The 18,975-nt window shown below is 37.2% G+C and overlaps 1 protein-coding gene across 1 annotated transcript in view; it reads left to right on the forward strand.

Moving 5' to 3' along the window:
- The window catches only part of MTPN (myotrophin), a 34,696-nt gene extending 19,383 nt beyond the window's left edge, over positions 1–15,313 (forward strand). The window contains exons 2-4 of the mRNA XM_061372025.1: positions 4,131–4,244; positions 6,270–6,353; positions 14,537–15,313. Of these exons, the coding sequence (XP_061228009.1) occupies positions 4,131–4,244; positions 6,270–6,353; positions 14,537–14,623 (285 nt within the window). The 3' untranslated portion in view covers positions 14,624–15,313. The remainder of the gene's footprint in view (positions 1–4,130; positions 4,245–6,269; positions 6,354–14,536) is intronic.
- The last annotated feature ends 3,662 nt before the right edge of the window (positions 15,314–18,975 follow it).

Genomic DNA, 18,975 nt, shown 5'->3' on the forward strand with positions numbered 1-18,975 from the left:
TATGGCTGGTCAGTCTGTCAAAACTGGGTACCCAACTGTCTTAAGTCAACATCTTTCCCTGGCGTAGCTGAACAGAATATTGTGGAAAATCAAGAGAATCCAACTTGGAGTGTTCATCCAGTGAAGACAAAAGTCAACACCCACAGGACTGTACATCCTATGCTTAAAGGAGAGCAGCAGCTTGTTTAGATAATCTTTGACACCCTTACCTAGGATGTTAGATGTATTTCACATCACTGTCTAGCAAACTGAAAGGCTTATTGTTGCAGTTGTAGTAGCTACTGTCTTTGGCACCAGTGTACTGCCAATTTTGATTATGAGGGTTCTAGCAATTTTCTGACTTTCTCATTTTATAGGTGATTTTATATGGAAGTTGTATCTTGGAGACTTATTTAAGCACATAAGTAGCAGCTGATGTAGGCAAAGATTGAAACATTTAGTAGAATTTCAAATAAAGATACAAAGTCAGTATTTTCATGTCTAAAGACACCTTTTCTTTCCAAAGTGGAACTGTAAGGATATTCTTACGAGTTTTATAACAGTTGGTCTTTAATCTGATTAATTTGTGTTTAGAGGTAAGGTTTAGGGTTATTTTTAGTTGACCTATAGAATTCCCACTGAAACTTCTTAGTCTTCCAGAAGGAAACTCTCTCACTTGTTGTTTCTGTAGTTACCAATAGAGCTATAGACAAATGGTCTCTAAATCTTTTTGATCATGCACTCCATCAGGAGGAGAAAAAAAAAAAAAAAAGGCAAAAAAACCCCCGCACAAAAGCCCCAGAAAACAAAACAAACCACTGAGCATGTACTACCCTGCCCTGGGTTCAGCAGTAGCAGTCATTTTCCTCCTCCTTAGTAGCTGCTGCAGTGCTGTGTTTTGACTTTCAGCCTGGGAACAGAGCTGAGAACACCGATGTTTTTAGTTGTTGCTAAGTAATTTTTACACCTGACCCAAACTGACCAAAGAGGTATTCCATACCACAGCACGTCATGCCCAGGATGTAATTGAGAGTTACCCAGAAGGGCTACTGGACCGTGGGGTTGGACGAGGTATCATTTGGTGTTTGGTCGGGCTGGGGGGGGAGAGTTATCAGTCGGCGGGTGGTGAGGTGTTGTATTCTCTTCCCTTGTTATTTCCTTTATCATTATTATTATTGGTGGTAACAGTAGCGATTCGTGTTATACCTTAGTTACTAAACTGTTCTTATCTCAGCCTGTGTGAGTTGCATTCTTTTTGATTCTCTTCTCCGTCCCTCCGGGAGTTCGGGGAAGGCAAGAAGGGGGAGAGTGAGTGAACGAGCTTTCTGGCTGGGTTTAAACCACGACAGATCCATATCTGCATATTTATTTATAAATTACATCCATAGAATCATGAAATGGTTTGAGTTGGAAGGCACCTTTTAAAAAAAAAAAACTAGTTCCAACCCCCCTGCCATGGGCAGAGATGCCTTCTACTACACCAGGTTGCTCAAAGCCTCATCCAACCTGGCTCTGGAAATGTTCAAGGCCAGGTTTGATCCTTGTACATTACATTGATTTATCTCCCTTCCTACTTCTATATGTCTTGGATTAGAAGTAGGAAAGGCCAAATGAAGTTTTAGAATGGTCAGTGGTCTGTTTTACAGTGCCTTTTTCACACCCATGAAACAGCTGAGTATTTGACTTTGTTTATTACAGAGCCTAGGAGGACTTGCTTTATTTTTGTAACTTACAGGATATCTTGTTTCTGTTAATTTAGACTAAGACATTCTTAGATTTGACTTTGAATGCTGCTGGCACATTTTCTCAGTGCTAGTATTCAAATCCATGTGATCTGCACTTAAGACATCTTTCTTTGCAGAGTTTTTGCTAGGTACTCCCCTATAAACAGGCTTTCATCATCTTTAAGGGAAACTTAGGAAATTTGGTGGTTGGGTGTTGTTTTATCCTTCTGAAACTTTGTCTTGTCTAGCTGAAATTTATTCCACGGCCAGTTTAGGAGAGAATGAGGGGATCAATGGTAAGTGTAAGCCAATGAGCCAAATGATGTTTATAAGCTTAAGGAAGGGGGGGCTTTGCAGGACTGTCTCAGTCTTAAGGTAAGAGTCTAAATTTCTTTCTGTGTGTGAACTTCATAGCTTTACAGGGTGCTGTACCAGGGGTTAACTTGCTTGTCCTTCTCCATTACTGCCTTACTTACCGTGTCTTAGCATGGATCAGAGTATTTTAGAGCCCATTTTGGGGTAGTGATTGCATGGCTTCTACATGGTTGGCTTCCTGAGCATATGCAACCCAATCCTTAATGTGTCTCTTAACATCATGCGCTATTTGAATGCCATCTGTGTTAAAATTGATGGGAAGTGTCAAGATGCAAGTAAGAGTATGGATAGAGCTTAACTTTCTAGGTGAGTTAAGTATATGCTGCTTCTTTCTATACTTTTCAATAATGTGGCTATTGGTGTGCTGTTAGTGTTGTGTGATCTGGATGATTTTTTATTTTTTTTTTAATTGGGACACAGTTGTTAACATATTCCCACCAACTTTTTTAGACTGAAATTCAGCAAGAGAAGTTACATCACAGGACTATCTGCAACAACTTTACTAGTAAACAAAGAATTAAACCTTCGGTTGCTCACACTGGAATTTGACATTTTACATTATGAACTGTTGTACGGTGTTGATAATCCATATATCTACAACTGTGGCAGACTTTGTTTAGAAGTATAATTTGTTGCTTTTCTGCAAATCATAGATAAAAATATAACATAGATAAAATAGGGTTTGTATTTTTTTTTTTTTCCCCAACATCCAACATGCATTAGAAGCCATAGCTGTGTTTCAGGGTCACTAACAGTGGTGGCAGAGGTGTTTTTTTTAATTGTGCTACTTGCTGCCACTTCATGCTTTTTTGAAGCCAGAACCTTCAATAGTGTGAATTGCTGACCTCAAATCACAGAATGTACAGTGTTTCGGCTTAACAACTGAAAACAACAGTTAAACACTGTTGTATTGCTTTGACTTTCAGCATGGTATGAGAAGAATTGAATAGCCTATTGATATGAGAAATCTAGAGTCATCTCTTCAGTTGGCTAGTAATACAGAATATCAAATCCAGAATAGGATTTCCTTTTGACAGTATTCCCTTCCATTCTTAGAAGGGAGGTAGGGTCTGATAGATACATATCAAGCCTTCTATTCTGTGCTCTTCCTAGAGATTTGAGGCAGGAATAAGGGAAGTGTAGGGGCTCTGTAGAGAAGCATGAGTGGTGCTGCAACTGAAATTCTTGTTTTTCTGTGGAGGTGCAGGGCTTGATGTATGATGCTAAATTTAGCCACTCCCTAAAATACTAACATTACTTGCAGATACGAACAAGAAGTTGCCACACAGCTTGTCAGTATTTGGTTTCCAGTAACTTCTTGTCATTACAGAAGTGCAGCAAATCAGTTTATCCTAGTTGCACAACCCAAGGTGAGGAAACAAAGCTGCTTAAGCACTCACTAAATTAAATTTTGTTTACGCCTTGCGAGATGTCTCAGTTCACTAGTATGAGTGGCATTATAATTCAACTTCCTGTGTCCTGATTTGTTCAACTGTCTTCAGACTTTGTGTCATGTAGAATTGGCAGGTGCTATTTATAAAACAGTGCCCAGTTTCATGATTGGTTTTGAAGTTATGGATGGACTGTACTTATTTGCCAGTAGTTGTGATGCTGACTTTTCTATGCGTCTGGTTTTTCAGTATGCAAAACATCAATATGTATAGAAGCAGGTAAACTTAGGTAGATTAGCAGGTAACTTAGTCAGATAACTAGAATCCTAGCTGGGGTGAAGGAAAAGCAAAATGAGCCAATGGGAGCATGTTTTGTAGGCTCTAATGATGTTTTAATTTTTCTTTAATCATAAGCTGCCTAGTGCACTTGCATACTTAATACACTTAAGATGCAGTGTGGCAGGATGGACCACAGTTGTATTACAGTCTTAAACGTATAGATGGGGAAAGGAAATTAAGCAACTCAATTTTTGTTTTTCTTGGGCAATGACTTAAATATTTGGGTCATTCTTCAGCATATTTGAAGGTGTTGCATTTTTTCAAGCTGGTCTTGGTGTGTTAGCTCTAAAATTTTGCTTATTAGATTACATTTACATTGAAGGGTGAAGATGTCAACCGGACACTTGAAGGTGGGAGGAAGCCTCTTCACTATGCAGCAGACTGTGGACAGCTTGAGATTCTGGAGTTTCTGCTATTGAAAGGAGCCGATATTAATGTATGTACATCAATTTGCAAACAGATGTTGGAGTGTTAGGGTCTTCCTTCTCCTGCCCCTCCCTCCACCTCCCCAAGGGATTGGTATAAGTACCTAAATGGTTACTGAAAAACTTGAATCCACCTAAGCAATTTGCGGTGTTTAAAAATATTTGACAGGCGGTTTCCTACAGGTTAGAAGCTTAAGATTACATGTATTAAAAGTTTTTATTCTTTTTGGACACACTAGGAAAAGTCGTTTATAGTTATAAAAAGTTTAACTTGACCAGTATTAGAAAAATCAATCCAGGGATCACATCTGAATAAAGTTTGCATGAAATGCATATTAGATTTGTTGGAAGTGACTTCAGAAGACAGTACAATGCATGCTTGTCCAGGGCAGGATCAACTGTGTTTAAATTGGTGTGCTTCGCTCTTTTTTTGAGACATTTTTACTTGGACAAACTTAGTCATTTTACTGTAACTTGATACGCATGGCCTTTTGTCATGAAGAGATTTGGCTGGGCTGGGCTGTGTTGGCACTTCAAAACAGTGAAGTTCTCCATGAAGTGCAGTTTCTAAATGTTTTAACCATGCACCCCAAATGCTGTGCTTTGGAATAATTCGATTGATACGGTGGAGGGGAGGGATGCCATCCAGAGGGACCTTGACATGCTTGTGAGGTGGGATGATGCCAACCTTATGAAGTTTAACCGTGCCAAGTGCAAGATCCTACACCTGGGTTGGAGCATTCCAGGCACAGCTACAGCCTGGGCAGAGAAGAGATTCAGAGCAGCCCTGCGGAGAAGGACTTGGGGGTGCTGGTTGATGAGAGACTTCACATGAACCGGCTTCAGTGTGTGCTCTCAGCCCAGAAAGCCAACCGCATCCTGGGCTGCATCAAAAGGAGCGTGACCAGCAGGTTGAAGGAGGTGATCCTATCCCTCTACTCTTGTGAGACCTCACCCGGAGTATTGTGTGCAGTTCTGCTTTCCTCAACAGAAAAAAGACATGGAACTGTGGGAACAAGTCCAGAGGAGGGCCACGAGGATGATCAGGGGACTGAAGCCCCTCCAGTATGAAGATAGGCTGAGAAAGTTGGGGCTGTTCAGCCCGGAGAAGAGCAGGCTGCGTGGAGACCTCATAGCAGGCTTCCAGTATCTGAAGGGGACCTATAGAGATGCTGGGGAGGGACTCTTCATTAGGGACTGTAGTGTCAGGACAAGGGCTAATGGGTTCAAACTTAAACAGGGGAAGTTTAGATTGGATATAAGGAAGAAATTCTTTACTGTGAGGGTGGTGAGGCACTGGAATGGGTTGCCCAGGGAGGTTGTGAATGCTCCATCCCTGGCAGTCTTCAAGGCTAGGTTGGACGAAGCCTTGGGTGATACGGTTTAGTGTGAGGTGTCCCTGCCCATGGCAGTGGGGTTGGAACTTGATGATCTTAAGGTCCTTTCCAACCCAAACTATTCTATGATTCTATATTTCTCTGAAAGTTAATGTATAGGAGGACATCTTAGCTTTGGTCCTTAATAGCAAAATGGCTTGGATTTTTTCCTTGATGTCTGGAAAGACTGTCTCTTCCTCAGTTCCTCTAATGGGAGAGGAGGTAAAAAAGGAAGGAAAGATACAAGTATTTTGGTTGCTCCATTTCTTATTCTTTCCAGGGCTATAGATTAGAGAGGAGAAGACAGCTTAAACAGTGTTTCAGCTAAAACTGGTTTCCAAATAAGGCTGGCTGGGAAATGGGCGAATTAGGAATAGTGGTTTTAAATTGGGAAAAACTTGTCAGCTGACACCCTGCAATGTCTGTCATTGGCCTAAAAATTTAAGCAAACCTTAGGATACCTTAAAAGTCTTACAGAAGAAATATCTTGCTGTTACCTGTTTTTTAAACAATGGCTATTCTTTTTAAAAGGAGAGTAAAAAATTCTGGATAATATTCTTCATTTTGTTTTACCAACACTAGTGTGAAGGTAGTGATTTAAGTGAAACCTTTTAATGCTGTCTGAAATTGTGTTTCAAATAACCTTGTCTCAATTTACAGGCTCCAGACAAACACAATATCACACCACTCCTATCAGCAGTCTATGAGGGCCATGTTTCCTGTGTGAAATTGCTTCTGTCAAAGGTGAGGCATATGTTTAGAAAAAATTATTCATTAGCAAAGTATGTTGCTGTGATTTTTTTATTATTTTTTTTCCCAGTAAGATTATGATGCTGCAGATAAGGTCAGAAAATCAGACAAATGCTGTTTATGTTGCTAAACCAGAAAGGGTAATCTGCTCATGAAGAAAATAGTTGGAGCAGGAAGTTCCAGGACTTTTGCAGTGTGAAAAAATAGTGACAATTCAGTATTGTAAGCTCCAGCTAGAGAGCAGTTAACTGCAAATCAGGCAAGAAAAATGTGCACTCCTTCAGCAGACAGGGAGGAGTGGGATTTAGCTTTAGCAGCTGCTTAAGTGTTTTATGTGATGGAATCTCCACTGTGAAGCTGCTCAGAGGTGTGGTTTCCCTCTGCTTTTGCCAGATGACTGAAAACCCATGTGGGCTGGCAGAGCGAAGGGAAGTAAAAGTAGGAAGACAAGCTTTCTGTGTTATGGAGCTTGTAAATTTTGTCCTGGGGAGAATAAGCTTGGTCTGTTTCTCTTCTACCTTTGATTCATAGAATGAAGGAGACCCAGTTAAATCAAGCAGTGCTTTGTCTCCATATGTGCTTGTTCTTGTTATATTGTACTTTGAAAAGAGGAGGTTAACAGTATGTTTTCAGAATATGAATCCACTGAAATCATTTCGCCAAAGGATTTCATGCTGTGTAATGTTTTCATATGGCACTTCCAAGGTAAAGCTTTCCTTAAGTTCATGCAGCATTGAGGCAGTTAACTTTTCTTCACTTCTGAGATGCTGTCTTATGTTAGTTATGCCTCCCTGTGAACAAATGCTGTGACTGCTAATTTAGGATTCAGATGGTGCAGCCAAATTGCTTAAATTTGTCATAAGGACTGATCCTTTATTTAGGATCATTATACACATGTCACAAAAAAGGTATCCTTTAACCCATGTTGTATTTCTTTCTTCTTTTGTTTTGAAGTGTTCTGCATTCTAAGTAAGTTGCTCAAATAATAAATACAATGCCTCAAAACTTCATTCATAAGTTGTCTGGCGAATAGTAAAGGTTATATATTAATTGTAGTCTTTGTCAGCAGGGGCATTAACATCCTTCCTGAGCCATCTAGTTTTCATGCAGCTTGTAAGAATGTATTGATCTCTATACTTGGTACAATTTGAATGGCAGCAATTTGTTTCATGGAATTTCAGCTAACTTTCGACAAGGGTTTCCTGTGATAAAGCACAATCTGTTACTTGTTATTGATCAGAAAGGACCATTTTGGAGTTCTTAGCTAATGCTTATCACATGTGGAAGTTGAACTCTGTGGTGACAATGTGTCTAAAATACAAATGACACTTTGGAATCTTGAAGCCTGGTGGTTTATCTGGGAATCACTGGCAGCCTATATACAGCTGAACTGACAGAACTGTAGAATCATTTAGGAAAGACACATAAGGTTATCAAGCCCAGCTGTTAATCTAACACTGCCAAGTCCATCACTAAATCTTGTCTTTCTCACGAACCTCCCTTGGTACAATTTTCCATTGTGCTGGTGTTCAGGTCTCTGAATGTAACCGTACATAGTTTGTCAAGTTGTATCATCACCACTATTATGGAAGTATTACCTGTGGCTACGTTTGGTCAGCTTACGAATAAAATCACTGTTGCAGGGAGAGTTTTTGCAATATGTCTAAATCTTGTGGCTGTCAGGGGCTTGAATGTAAATAAAATTATATAAATAAGTTCCTTTCTGAAAATCCAGGTGGTTTTACTATAACTCTTAACCTTAACTCTTAACTTGAATAGCTTTGTTTTGGGCATTCATAACTGTAGTAGGGAGATAGAATTTAACTTGCTACTTTCTAAAGAAACAAAATAAAGAAGTGTGGATTTTGATCTATAAATGGACCTTTCCTTGGCATTTTTAAATACTCCAGCATTAAAGCAGATTTTGGGGCAGTAGCTTTTGACAAGACAAAACATTCAATGGCCTAAGTAGTCTCAGTTCCCTAAAATGGATTTTGTGTGGCAGCATTTGGAAATGGGTGAGGAATCCAGCAAGGATTTACAAAAAATAGCCTTGTTGGTAGGCTTCTTGGGATTGATAAGGGTCTGTGGATATCGGGAGCGACCTAACTAAGCAGGTTTTGCCACAGGATGCTTTTTAACAAAACACCAGTTATGTTTAAATTTTCCGTGCAGATACTTGAGTTGTCCTTAGAAACTTCATTTGTGGTGTTCTGCAGCAGTTTTAATGTCACGAGTGAGGGAGTGCTTGTACAGAGGCTTTCTTGCCATACTGTTCCTTCAGTGTGAGATAAGCATGCTGTCTAAAAACATCAGACTGCAGTTACAAGTTGCAGCTAAGCCAATGCAAAGGTTAGTTTCACAGGAGATACTGGTCAACCTTTTACTACTCTTACCTGCCTATTACTACTGCTTCCTTGGAATAGGCTTGGCATTTACCCTGTTCATTTGTCCCTACTGCAAGTTAATTTGTCTAGTTAGTTACTTGCCAATCGAGGACTCCAAATTAAAATTTTGTTGCAGATTTTGTTGCAGATTTAGTTGGAATTGAAGAAACACTGCTGCCAAATCAAGAGATGGAACTGAGGTATCTTCAGTTTCACTTCAGCGGCTGCCATGGGAGTTTTTTCAGTCCTTTTGCAGTGTGATGTCCCTGTTCCAAAGTGTGGTCTCCCGGGTTTGATTCATTTTTGTAGATGTGTACAGTAGAACCCGATTTCTCTGTTTTACTGCTTAACCTAGTCTCTGTGGTGTTCTTTGTAAATGGCAGATGGTGTTTGCTTGTTGCCACATACTAAATGCTTGCTCAGCTGCCTCTGTTGTGGCACTGCTTTTGTAGGGATAGATGAACTGTGGAAGAAATTTGGGAATAAGAGACGTGGAACAGATGCAAACAATGAAGCTAAAGTCTTTTTAGCTAGCCCTCTAGTGTCCCTTGTAGCCACACATGCCTTATGTTATTAGTTGCAAAGGCGCAAGTGATCTCTTTTTCTCCATTACCATACTTCATGCTTATTTTTGGAGAACTGTGAGAAAGTATTTTTTTGCAAGCCTATTTATCATCATCATTTTGAAGACCTGGTTTGATGTTTTTTTTTATTAGTTTTGATAAGCTAAAGAAACACCAGCTGTTACCATTTGACAACAGGTACCTGAGGTAAGGATTAATGCATTTTTATGCTTTTCTTGTGCAGCTTCAGGGAATTGGAATGTACTAACTCTGGAAAAGTTCAGGTTTAATAGACCTCATTTTCTGCTTCTACCGTCCCACTGTCCCCCTTAGAATTGCATTGAATTGCCTTAAGTCAACCACAGCTCCAAATTATGACATAGTTAATATTTAATAAGCTACTTGGTGATCCTCTAATATTTGGCTACATAATAATACTGGAGTGATTAAAAAGAAAAAAAAAACAAAAAAAAAAAACCAAACCATCTGCAAGAGAACACCTCCCTTAACACACAGGATTGTAACACTTATTCCAGCTTTTCAAATTGCTGTCTCTGGATGGGTATTCAGAGCTTCATAAATCAAGTGTTTTAGCTCTAAATTTCGTCTTAGAATCCCTGTGAGTGTTTAAAGTGTGACCTTCTTTTAAAGTTATGGAATTACCTGTCTTTAATTTGACCTTGGAAAATACATTGATCAAAAATTGTGAGTTAAGTACTGTGAATAATCACTTGGTGGAATTTCCTGGTGGCTTTTATAGAAAGCATTTTAAACGCGAGTTTAATGTTCGTTAGTGATAGCAAGTGAGCACTCCAGCAGATTTAAGCAGTAATTTTGCAGCTTCAGAAAGCAAACAGTGTTGTGTTTACTCTTTGGTAAGCCCTTTGTTTGGTATTGAAGTTGCTGACAATGTTTTAAGGTTTTTTTTCCCAAGTTTTCATCTATTTTAATGGTTGCATAGATTTAACCCCCAATATTTTGTTATCTATTTTTTCTGCTCATAAAGCATAGCTAAAAACCACTTTGATTCATGGTTTTACAGTAAGAATAAGGTTTTACTTTGAACTGTAGCTTTACATAGAATCATAGAATAGTTAGGGTTGGAAATATTACCATAATTTTTATTGGTATTCAAGTTTAAACATACAACCAGATATAATCAACATAATTATTTTTCAGAAATAAAACAATTTTAATTGTTTGCAACTAAATGAAATATTTATTTGACTTTGCTCTCATAAGTACTGATAGACACCTAACATAACTTAAAGGGTATATATTATGTTCTTCCAATGTAGTTTCTCAAAAGGGCCTTTGATGCACACTTTCTTCCAAATTTAGCATTTTGTTGAGGATTTCCTGATGCGCTGATTGGATGTTTTAGTTTTGGAACTGACAGTGCTCAGTTTGATTTATTGCACTAGAAGAAGCATAAATGCACTTTGAAAACTTCAGAAGTTGAGAATACAGATGCTTGATTTCAAGCACTGTTGCTGTGCTAAAAATAATAGTGATCAGCCATAATCTATTACTAGATGACTATTACTAGTCATGATTTTGCTAGATTAGATTCATTAAATGGCTTTAAACATACTAGAATTGTAGTCTGATGGTCTGCAGACTGCAGTTGGGCAGGTCTGCACCACTCTGGTGCAGGCCTGCCCAATATGAACTTAAAACGTTGATAATGTGGCAATTTAAATTTTCAGATCAAAACCAAAGTTTTTGCTGGCATGTTTAAGATGTTCAAGTAGTGTCATTCCTTCCAGACCTATAGGGATTAAAGCTCAAATGTTAGTCTGAAATTGCCAATTTGTTATAAAACTGTAAAACTTACTTAAGTGGGGAGGAATTAAAATATGAAGTCCTGTATTTGAAACTTTTCTATGCATTAAAAAAGACTTTACCTTCCATTTGGGCGCAAGATTTTGATGTTTAGGTTAACAAACAGCTGCTACATGTATGCCAGATCAGCTTCCAAAAAGCTTCATTAACCTACTCTTGGCAATAGGTATGATATTAATTCTCAAAAATTGAGGCTCTAAGTAATGAAACAGACAATGGATGAAGATGGTTTTTACTGCCCTCAACAAGGGATAGGTGAATTTACCAAAATAGAATGAGTGCAGTCTTAATGTGTTACAGCTACCAGAAGTAGCGCAAACCCTTTGGGTCAGAGCTGAGATGTGCTTTTCTAATAAACACTTTTTGGTCAGGCTAGAGGTCAAAATATTGTATCCTTAAAACAGATCTTCTGAAGAATTCATTTTGCCTGTTCCTACAATACTGCCCTTTTTAAATAATCCTTCCTTTTTAAACTATCTAAGCTTAGTTATACAGTATATAACCTAGAAACAGTTTTGGGATTTCTTAGTTGTCGTGGTTTAACCAATGCCAGACAGCTTTCACTCACTCACTCCCCCCCTTTCTTGCCCTCCCCTATTCTCGGAGTGCTGTCAAAACACAGCACTGCACCAGCTACCAAGAAGGAGAAAAAATGACTGCCACTGCTAAAACCAGGACATTATTATATCTTTCAAGTTTATGAAAATACGTGGAATATCATACTGTAGACATCCCAAAGAGTAGACCTATGGAGGCTTGCAGAGTGATACCTAAAACTGCCGTATCAGCATCTGAGTTTCTGTTGCAAATGTTGTTTTGCTCTGATTTACTGTAATACATGAAAGTAATTAGCTTTGGTCTAAAGAGCACTTCCTGTTTAAAGTTCAAAGGCAGGTCTTCTTGTCTTGCTAGTATGTTAACTATATAGTCCTTTTTATTAATCTTAAAATGTTTTTCTAGGAATTTGTAATTTTAAATAGTAAAGTTGTTTGCAGCATGTTCTGACCTCAGAATGAAACAGAAGTATGTTAATATTCTTCTGCCTTTTCAGTACTCTTATTAATGTTAAGTAACATATTGGGAGATATTCTATTATTATGGGGAAATTAACTTTTAGTAGCTTTTGTCAGAGAACTGAATTGTTTTCTAAAATACCAGAGTTTTATTTTGCTTTGTTATGTACCAGCCTTCTACAAAACAAAGTAACAGATATCTAATGAACAGTGAGCTGGACGGAAGCAACATCAGTTGCTGTATTTCAGTTTGGTTTTATTCTTTTTAGGGATAGTGGACTTAAGAGATACCTATTTGAAAAGCAGAAATATATATTAAGTTCAAATTGTTCCATTTTTTTTTTCCTTTGAGAATGCTATTTGATTTTGTAATGTAAAAAGATACTTGCTTTGGGTGTAATGTAGGAAAAAACAATATAATGTTACAATAGACAACTGAATTGGTTTTGAATGGAGGATGAGGTTGGTAGTGAAAGATGGAACAAATCCATTTGTTCAGCCTTCAAACTAGTTCTGCTTGTTCAAAAATATCCAATGTAATTTGGTCTCTGCTTTCTACAAAAAACGTGTTAGAAGAAATACCCAGTTGTGTTAGGCTATTTAGCACCTTTCTTCTCCTCTGATGGTGGCAGAAAGGATGCCATTGGGGCAGAGTTGTGAGTATGACAGCTTATGCTTACATATTCCCTTTATTCACGTGTACCTCTAAAATCCCCAGTATAGCAACTACATCTGCCCTCTTTAAGAAATGTTTATAGGTTTGTTGTCCATGAACTCATTCACATCTGTTTTGAACAAGCTGACTGTCATCCGCCTCTGTAACTTCATATGCCATACATATGTAACTTGTTCTGGAAGTTTTCTGCTTGATGCTTGAAATCAGTCTTCTGCCAGCTTCAATAAGTGCCCCCCAACACCACTTTCACAGGGCTTTGTGACAGCTTCATTGCTTCCCCGTGCTGCCCCACGCCAGAGCATGTTTAACATTTGTGCTTTGCCCAGTCGCTTGCTTGAGGGAGATGATTCTTCTTTGTTATTACCCTGCCAAAGAAAGAGAGTTTATGTATGTGTTTGTGTGTATTTTAAGAAATAAACATAACACAAACATAAAATTTTAGTAGCTTTTTACTTTGGGGTAGTAGAGAATACTGTGGAATCATTGTACTTTAATAAACTCTTCATTCAACTTGCTCCCAGGTAGCATTGTACTTCTGAAAATTAGTCCTGTTGACCTGAACTTTATTATTTCCTTCTCGTTTTATACAGTGCAGGTAAGAATCTTTCTGCCTAGCTAAGGGGCTGTTCTCCTAATTTATTAACACTGAGTTTATTAAATGGTGTCCTCCTTTAGGCAGTCATGACTCTCATCCTACATTCAGAAAAGCTGTTTCAGAAATTCAAGTATTTATCTTGGAGCTTTTCTGAAAGACAAATGTACATAAGGGTGGAAGGCAGTTCTCATGTAATGTAACTGTTAACTGTAGTAATTTTAAATATTTTACACCCTAAATGCTGATAACAGTGGTGGAGAGTTTTATAAGTTAAAGTTCTTTAAACTGTGATTCAAGATGAATACTGACAAGCCATTTAGTGCATGGTTCCATTTTTCTCCTAATCTAAATTCCTTCAGGTTTTCTGAGTGTAATTTCAAAGAATAGTGTTGAAGCCCTTCTGATTTCCACACAGATTCTCATCTGAGAGTGCTATCTAAACATTAGAGATAATCAACACCTGCAAAATTAAGCCTTTACTACTTTTATTGTTGCCTTTCTTCTCCCAGGATAGCGAAGATTATAACTGTTGAATAGCTGTTAAATAGAGAGGGGGGTGGGTTTTTTTGGTTTTGTGTTTTCAAAATTGGAGAGAAGTACAATCCTACAAGGAGGTAGTCTCTTATGATATAGAAAGAAAATAGTATGCTTTGTTAGTAAGAAAGCTCTTCCAGACATTATTTGTCTAAGCTAGCATGTGAAAAAACATAGATTTCGTAGCAGTGTGTAACACTGAATTCTTTGTAAGAGTAGTTGCTGGAAACAAAGAAAAATCCTTCTATTTCCATCCAAGATTGATAACTTTTTGATCTTGTAATTTGCTGTGTGACAGATTACATGACTTTCTTTTTTAGTTCTATAAATTTTATAGACATATATATTATAAATTCTATAAATTTCTATAAATTTTGAGACTTAGATGAGCTGCATGCTGAATAATTTTGTACATAAATATTGTCTGCTTGGTTTCTAAATGAGAACTGAACTAAAAAGCTGTATGTAATCAATATAATTATCCAAGGTAAGTAGCTATTGTGACACACTTAATACATACAGCCTGGCTTTATGAATTGACAGTCCTTCTTGATGTCTTCACAGGGTGCTGATAAGACTGTGAAAGGCCCAGATGGACTAACTGCCTTTGAAGCCACTGACAACCAGGCAATCAAAACTCTTCTTCAGTGACGGATGGACTGATATCTTAACTGTCTCTCCTGTGGCCTCACACTGCTGCCTGTCTGTCACTCTTTTGCATCTTCAAGCTTCTTCAGCTAAATACTTTGGGGGGAGGGAAATTATTTCTGAATCAGACTAGTTAGGGGCTTGTATTGAAGATAATCTCTTTGGAGAGGGTTAAAAGACTATTACGAACAGTGTCCCTCTAGGACTTCTTTTCAGTGCACAATCTCTTCCTGTTTCTAGTGAAAATGGAAAAAGGAAGACAGACCATGATCTTGAATTTTATGCTTGTAAACCTCCTAGTTAGTATTAAGATTTTTGTTGAAAGATTCCTTTAGATGGAAGTACTGTGCTATGTTCCTAGAACTAATTGTGAAGGAGACAATAGTCCCATACTATTAGTGTCTGCTATAATCTGAAGTGTAGTAATGTAGGTGGCTGGGTTGCTTTTCTCTCTGTGGTTAGCTTTATTATTCTTCTGCCTAAAGCTTATGTTGCAGTTTTGAGGACTTTTGATACTAGTTATTGGACCTGTTCTTTATATTGACTAATTGGATGTCACACTAATATTTTTCTGACCTATTGAATAAACCAGGAAAGATCAGTTGAGGCATGGTGATGTTACACTCCAGAATATTTGCTAAGGTACTTTTTGATGCTTGAATTTGAGGTTTTTCTTTCCCATGTTTATTCTGGTCCAGGTGTTTTAAGTTCAAAGTGTCACTGTAGTTATTTCCAAAAGGATTCTAAGATGGAATTACTTTACTCACCATGTCAGCATAAAATTTATAGACACATGTGAAAGCTACAAGCTCTTTGGTACACATGGATAATCAAGTCAAAAGTGGAAAATAAACAATATCTAGACATTCATACAAGGTGAAATTGTTGCTAAATATTTCTGGTAAACTTAGAATATGTCTAAGCTTTCTAAGTTCAGGTGTTAGGAACAGGAAGACGTACAAGTAGAAGTCTTAACTTGCTCTAACTACTGGAGGACAAAACCCCCCAACTTTTAATTCTGCATATCTTTGAATCAGTATCTCATTGTTGGCTGAATGAAGCTGTTAAATATTTTGTGAAGTTAAGGCGCGGGGCTGAAATGTTCTCAGTGCAACCCGCATTAACCATTGGCTTTTAGATAAGATTTACTATACCAGTAATTATGACAGTACTGTGACAGCCTTGATAATTCATGGGAAGGTATTTAATGATGTTCTAGGTATTCCCATCACATTTTATGGTCCTCAGGAATGTCTGAGCTTCTGGCTTTCATTTTGAAAATTTTCATTACACTGCTAGTTCACACAGAACTGCATAACAGTTTTTGTAACAGAAAAGTGTATACCACAAACTATACATCTTCCTCTTTTTGGAATACAGATTTCAAACTTTCTGATAACAAACAAAATACAGAAACAAGTGTATATAATGTCTCGTGCTGAATTCTTAAACAAAAGTAGCTGATATTATTTTGATATCACTGTTGAAATTGAGAGGATATGTAGAAGTAGGCTGGTGACTACCACTCATATTTAATGGAGACTTAGTTTTACTTGAATAATGTTGCATATTATGATTTAATGTCTCAGCTATAAAAAGCCTTGTGTTGACTGTAAAGTGAGAGCAGAAACTGATTTACATGTCCACATCCCATAAAAGATGGAGGAAACAATCAACTCTGGCCATAAACTGTACAGTGCAATTACTCTTTGCTTCTTTGAGATGGGTGGCAAGGAAGAGCAGAAGGGTTGGAAATCAGTGATAAATCAATTGACGAGCTGCTGATAAGAGAACAAGCATGTTTGGTGAGCAATGCTTTTAGTGCTATTTAAAGAGAACTCTTTAATCTTATCTCTGATCAGTGCTGGATTGTCTTGTTGTTGTAATAGTGTGAACACAGACTATAGATTTAACTCTTTATTCAGCTATGAAAGTAAGCATCTTTGGTATAAATTTGCCTCCATATTATGCTATTAAATACTTAGCTATTAAAGTACTAGTCTAGAAAACTGCAATCTTTTTATGTGGAAAACTTGATTATTCAAGTTTTTTGTGTTGATTAGTGTCAAGCTGTCTGACCATAGAGGTTTTTTTTTTGTTTGTTTGTTTTGGGGGTTTTTTTTGTTTTGTTTTCTTTAGGTCAGGTTTGGGGTTTTTTTGTTTGTTTTCTGGTTTTTTGTTTTTGTTTTTGTTTTTGTTTTTTATCTGTATCCTTTCCTATCCTTCCCTTCAACTCTCACTTACGTGAGCATTTTCATAGTAAAGAAACATCATCTTTCTACTAACTCTTCTACTAACTGGTGATTCACTGAGGCAATTTTGCCTTCCTTTTTCTAGAGTTACGTGGACACCTAATTTTTTCTTACTTCACTTGAAGGGGAGGGAGGGGGGGAGGAAAAGGGGGCAATACAAATAAACTTCAGTGAGACAAGTGTTAATTTGGCTGTAATATATACCCAAGCTGCCTTTCGATATAGTTAAAAGATGGGTTTTAATATTTGGCTCATACAGAAGAAATACTTTTTTTGCATTTTGCACTACATAAGAGGTGATTGATCATTTTGCCCAAGATTAAAAATAATAATAAAAGCTTGTGCTTTTGTCATTGACTAGAAACAGGGCTTTGTTCATTTGTCCCCTTCTTGCTAGCTATATTGAGGAAAAAATAATGGATGGCTGCCTCTGTCTTTGACTAGGTCCTAACTAGATGAAAATACAAAACTGTAGATTATTTTACATTCTATAAACAGAATTTAAATATTTTGTCATACTGGAATAGCATATACTTGGAAGTCCACTCTGTTCTTAAACCTTTTCCTTTTGAAATTTGTGCTGAATAAGTTATAACATTAAGTATACCTTGGATTTCGTACCCTCTGCTGCTTCTTCTTAAGGGAGAGCAAATGGGAAAAGGAGTATGATAGTTAAATAGAACTTTATCCTTGAATATTCACTGAATTATTTGTAGAAGAGGCTGGTAAGAAAGGAGTGTCCTAGGTCAAGCAATTGCAGTGTTGCATGCAAAATTTCAAAACGAACTCGTCATAATTATATTTTGTAAATGGATAAACAATCATCTTTCTGCGCAGTGATGGAAGAAGATTAGTTCTCTGTGCATTTTGATATTCAACTTTCTCTTTTCACTATTGTTAACTGTTTTGACACAGGTTCATCATTATCATGGTTCATAGGCATCAGAATGCTAAATGATACTGTATTTTTCAGTTTGTGTTGCAAGAATGAATGGAATAAACTTGAATTGTGCGATATGAGAATGTAGAGTTTTATTTCCATTTCTGCTCTTGTTTTCATTAGTCTCTGCCTGCAACTTTTTATTTGCCCTGAAGGCATTTAAGATCCAGCTTACATGTACATCGATTAAAATGTTCTCGTACCTATAAGAGTTAAATGTGGAATGAAAGCCAGTATATAAAGTTGTTTTTAAATTGCATCAATTTAAACGAGATTTTGATTCTGTGGGCTTGTGGTCTGCATTTCCTGCTTAAATGGTAATGCATAATGTTGAAGATCTCATATTCATGTTAAATTTTAAAAGACCATCTGTAGATAAAGGGATGTTCCTCCCATTATCTGTGAAGACTAAAGTAATTTATTCTCTCCTTTACTTTTTCAAAGAAATTTAAATGATTATTTATGGAAAGCAGAGTTGATAATAAGTAAAATTGAATAAAAATGTATAATTATTATTCTTGTTGCATCTCTATGGTAACTTTTCCAGACTTTCCCTTTTTAACTTTGCTTGCAAGTATAGATTTAAGTCCAATTGCTTGAGTTGTTTAATATGTCCTTTCCAACCCTAAGTATTGTATGATTTTATTATTTTATATTATTTAAGTATACACTTTTAAAGCAAAAGTACAGTGAGGCATTGTGTAAAAGTGGGGAAACTAGAAATATGGAAAAATATTTCACAAGAAACTTAATTTGTCTTTTGTGCTAAACTGAGAACAGGGACTTCTGCACAACCTTTCAGTGAAATACTGGAGAGAAGGACATGCTCGTTGTAAAGACCAAAGCAGCTCAAATAGTCTGATGGCCAGCAGCAACTGATAAGTGTGCCTCATTCCTGTGTACGTGTTATTGGGTTTTTTATTTGTTTGTTTTATGGACAGTTTTTCCATAGGAGGAAATACTAGGTAAGGTTCAGAGTGCAGATGTCTTTACTGTCTGTGTTCTTATCTAAGAACAGTTGTGTTGAAGGATACTTCCCAACTTTACAAACTGCTATTAAAAGCTAATCCTACATCTGATACCAGTATTTAGATGTAGACAAATCCTGAACAGTAGGCATAAATAGAATATGAAAGAAATGGTTAAGTTTTTTTGAAGCGTTG

Source organism: Neopsephotus bourkii, unplaced genomic scaffold, assembly GCF_033783945.1.
Source record: "Neopsephotus bourkii isolate Nb327-2 ecotype Australia unplaced genomic scaffold, CSIRO-AGI_Nbou_v1 NB_1589, whole genome shotgun sequence".
Taxonomy (NCBI): domain Eukaryota; kingdom Metazoa; phylum Chordata; class Aves; order Psittaciformes; family Psittacidae; genus Neopsephotus; species Neopsephotus bourkii.